Source organism: Centroberyx gerrardi, chromosome 15, assembly GCF_048128805.1.
Source record: "Centroberyx gerrardi isolate f3 chromosome 15, fCenGer3.hap1.cur.20231027, whole genome shotgun sequence".
In the NCBI taxonomy this organism is placed as follows: domain Eukaryota; kingdom Metazoa; phylum Chordata; class Actinopteri; order Beryciformes; family Berycidae; genus Centroberyx; species Centroberyx gerrardi.
The window spans coordinates 9,801,463-9,804,558 of NC_136011.1; the positions used below are offsets into that span (position 1 = coordinate 9,801,463).

The following is a 3,096-nucleotide window of genomic DNA, read 5'->3' on the forward strand; positions in this document are numbered from 1 at the left end:
CAACTGCGGAGTGTCGTTTCCCCCCTAACAGCCTAATGTTAACCTACAGCTACAATTTTTTTCTCTCTCGTCGTCTCCTAACGGCGGACGTCTCTCTTTCTCTCTCTCTCTCCCTTTTTTTTTTTTTTTTGCAGGTTTAATAATAAAAGCTGTGGGTTATTCCCTTCGGTCGCTGGCGGTGGATTGGGTGACTGACTGGGTGCAGTTTTGGCAGCGGTTCAAGTGATTAAATAAAATAAAAAAGCAGTGAGTGACAGAGGCTGCAGTAAATGGGGGGGCTGTCGAAGAAATCAAGTCAATAGAAACTGAAGTGGAAGCAGGCGTTTAGAGCTCCGTGGTGACGTCACTGCTCCACATTGAGCCAGTAGTAGAGAGTCAGTGGAGATAGATAGAGGAGCGCCGTAGTAAAGTACACACCGACATGAACTTCTCCCTCTGAAACTTCACTGTTGTTGCCGTAAAAGTCAGGAGAGGACGGGTTTTTTAAATATTTTTTTCGACGAACGGAACTTGCCCTATCTTCGCCTTTGAGGGAGCTCGGACGAACCTAAGGAGAAGATATTTTGGGTTTCTTTTTGGGGGGTTGAAGAGCGATATGTCGTCCGCGGCGGTTGCTGCTTCTTCCAGGAGGCAGTCGTGTTATTTATGCGACTTGCCCCGCATGCCGTGGGCCATGATCTGGGATTTTACCGAGCCCGTCTGCAGGGGATGTGTCAACTACGAAGGAGCAGACCGCATTGAGTTTGTCATCGAGACGGCCCGGCAGCTCAAGAGGGCTCACGGGTTTCAGGAGGGGAGGTCTCCCGGGCCGGGGAAGTCGCAGCTCTCCGGGAAAGAGATCCAGGCGATCAACCACGCGGCGGCGGGAGACCCCGGGTCCCGGCCGCCCCAGCCGCTGGACCGCTACCCGCTCTCCTCCGACCGCCCGCCCCGGCTGGGTCCAGAGTATCAGTCTGGGAGGCAGGCGAACGGCATTCCCGTCCCCAATGGATTTCCTAAGCCAGACGAGCCGCCGGAGCTGAACCGCCAGAGCCCCAACCCTCGCAGGAATAGCGCGGTCCCCCCGAATCTAGTGCCTTTGGTTAACGGGAGCATGCCCCCGGTGCACGCCGTCAACGGTAGACCGGGGCAGATGGGGCTTCCCTCCGCGCTGGCGGCCGGTAGTCCCGGCGACATGGGCAAGAGACCCGCCTCGGTCTCCAGCACCGAGCACGACAGAGAGGTGAAGGAGAAGCACAGACCGGACAGCCTCACGCCGGAGATCTCCGAGAGCCACAAAAACAGGGCAGAGCAGGACTGGATGAGCAAGGGCAAAACAGTGAGGGACCTGATGGCTCTGCACACTTTCGACAGCAGGTTCAAGAAGGACCATGCGGCCATGCAACAAAGGGTTATGGGCTATGAGGCCAGCGCCACGGCTTCCAAGTCAGGTAGGCAGCCTGTAGTATTTTTTTTATGGCAGCTTTGCATAGATTTTGTACTATTTTCCTGATTAACTGAGCAGTAGTAACCTAATCCAGTCCAATCTAGCACATATGATGATATCTGTAGAAATATGACTGCAGTATCCATGCAGTTTAGAATGAAATTGTAACATATTTGTTGTTTTTTTATTATGTAGCCTGTGGTGTAGCAGGGAACAGCAAAAATGCATGCCTGCTTTCCAGTGAATTATTCATCCCTGTCTGAGTTGTGCCTCAACTATTTTGTTTAACCCTTTCCCACCACCAGACAGAGGAAAACACCCCCGGAGCATGAAGAGAAAAGCCTCGCCTGAACCAGAGGGAGAGGGGACAGCTGCCAAGCTAAACGGAGAAGGACAGCAGTGGTTACCACCACCTACTGACGGACTGAAAATGCCACCGGTTCCCCCGCCGAGCTTCGCCTCTCCCCCCTCCACAATATCCCCCCACTCCCGCACCACCCCACCTGAGGCGGCGCAGAACGGCCAGTCCCCCATGGCGGCGCTCATCCTGGCGGCAGACAACGCAGGTGGGAACAGCTCCCCCAAGGACGCCAACCAGGTCCACTCTACCACCCGCAGGAACAGCAGCAGCCCCCTGTCGCCGTCCTCCATGAACCAGAGGAGGCTGACCCAGAGGGATGCGTCTGGCGCAGGCACCCCCCACGTGCCAGGCATGGACCAAGTGCACCCCCAAAGCATTCCGGACTCCTCGGTACCCGGCAGCATACCCCTGTGCTGCACGCTGTGCCACGAGCGTTTGGAGGACACACACTTTGTTCAGTGCCCATCTGTGCCCTCTCACAAGTTCTGCTTCCCGTGCTCGAGGGAAAGCATAAAGCAGCAAGGTGCCACGGGTGAAGTGTACTGTCCAAGTGGAGAGAAATGCCCCCTGGTCGGGTCAAACGTACCATGGGCTTTCATGCAAGGAGAAATCGCAACCATCCTTGCAGGAGATGTCAAAGTAAAAAAGGAGAGGGACCCTTGATTTTGTTTGAACACTTTTTGGGGTGGGGAAGCAAAAATATGAGTATAAATATATAAATATCACATACATACCATTCAAACAAACTAACGGACTTGTACATATTGGACCCAAGGGAAGAGTATACTTCGTAAACATGGTTGTATAATTTTTGATTTTTGAATACATTGTGTTTCTATATTTTTGAAGATAAAGGTATGTACTCATTATAATGGACTACGTTCCTCTTTGTTGATGTTTAACAAAATTCTTGATGTACTTCTAGGTCTGGTGGCAGTTCCTGTTTAACGTAGAATGTGACTAATGCTACTCTACGAGCACTTGGCAAAACTGAAATGCTTTTAGCTGTACTTGTATGCACTTGTTTAAAAATTGCCAAATACAATTTCTGATCTTGTATGAACTTATTGTCTGAGCTTGCTTCATTTGAATGATTAAGTTATGCGGTGCTGCGAGCGGAGTCAGACAGGACTCTCTGCTCCGATACACAGGCTTGTTGTGACGGCTCAGGAGACTTGATTCACGCTGCACAACGTAAATAGGCTACTGTTCCAGGCTGCATAACTAATGCAAACGGTGCAGGACGGCAGCTTTTCTGCACACATGCCTTTCACGATGGAAAAGCATGATCGGAAAAACAGACACATTG

General features: G+C 51.7%; 1 protein-coding gene across 1 annotated transcript; it reads left to right on the plus strand.

The window, feature by feature from the left end:
* The first annotated feature begins 259 nt into the window (after positions 1-259).
* Positions 260-2,850, plus strand: irf2bp2a (interferon regulatory factor 2 binding protein 2a). Its single transcript, XM_071903380.2, has 2 exons — positions 260-1,430; positions 1,732-2,850. The coding sequence occupies exons 1-2, from the start codon at positions 596-598 to the stop codon at positions 2,448-2,450; spliced, it is 1,554 nt and encodes a 517-aa protein (XP_071759481.1). The 5' UTR covers positions 260-595; the 3' UTR covers positions 2,451-2,850.
* Positions 2,851-3,096: the final 246 nt, after the last annotated feature.

Excerpts from the sequence above, each read along its gene's own strand:
- irf2bp2a (XM_071903380.2), top strand. The coding sequence starts at position 596 with ATGTCGTCCGCGGCGGTTGCTGCTTCTTCCAGGAGGCAGTCGTGTTAT. Across the intron at positions 1,431-1,731 it reads CGCCACGGCTTCCAAGTCAG|ACAGAGGAAAACACCCCCGG; the intron begins GTAGGCAGCCTG and ends TCCCACCACCAG.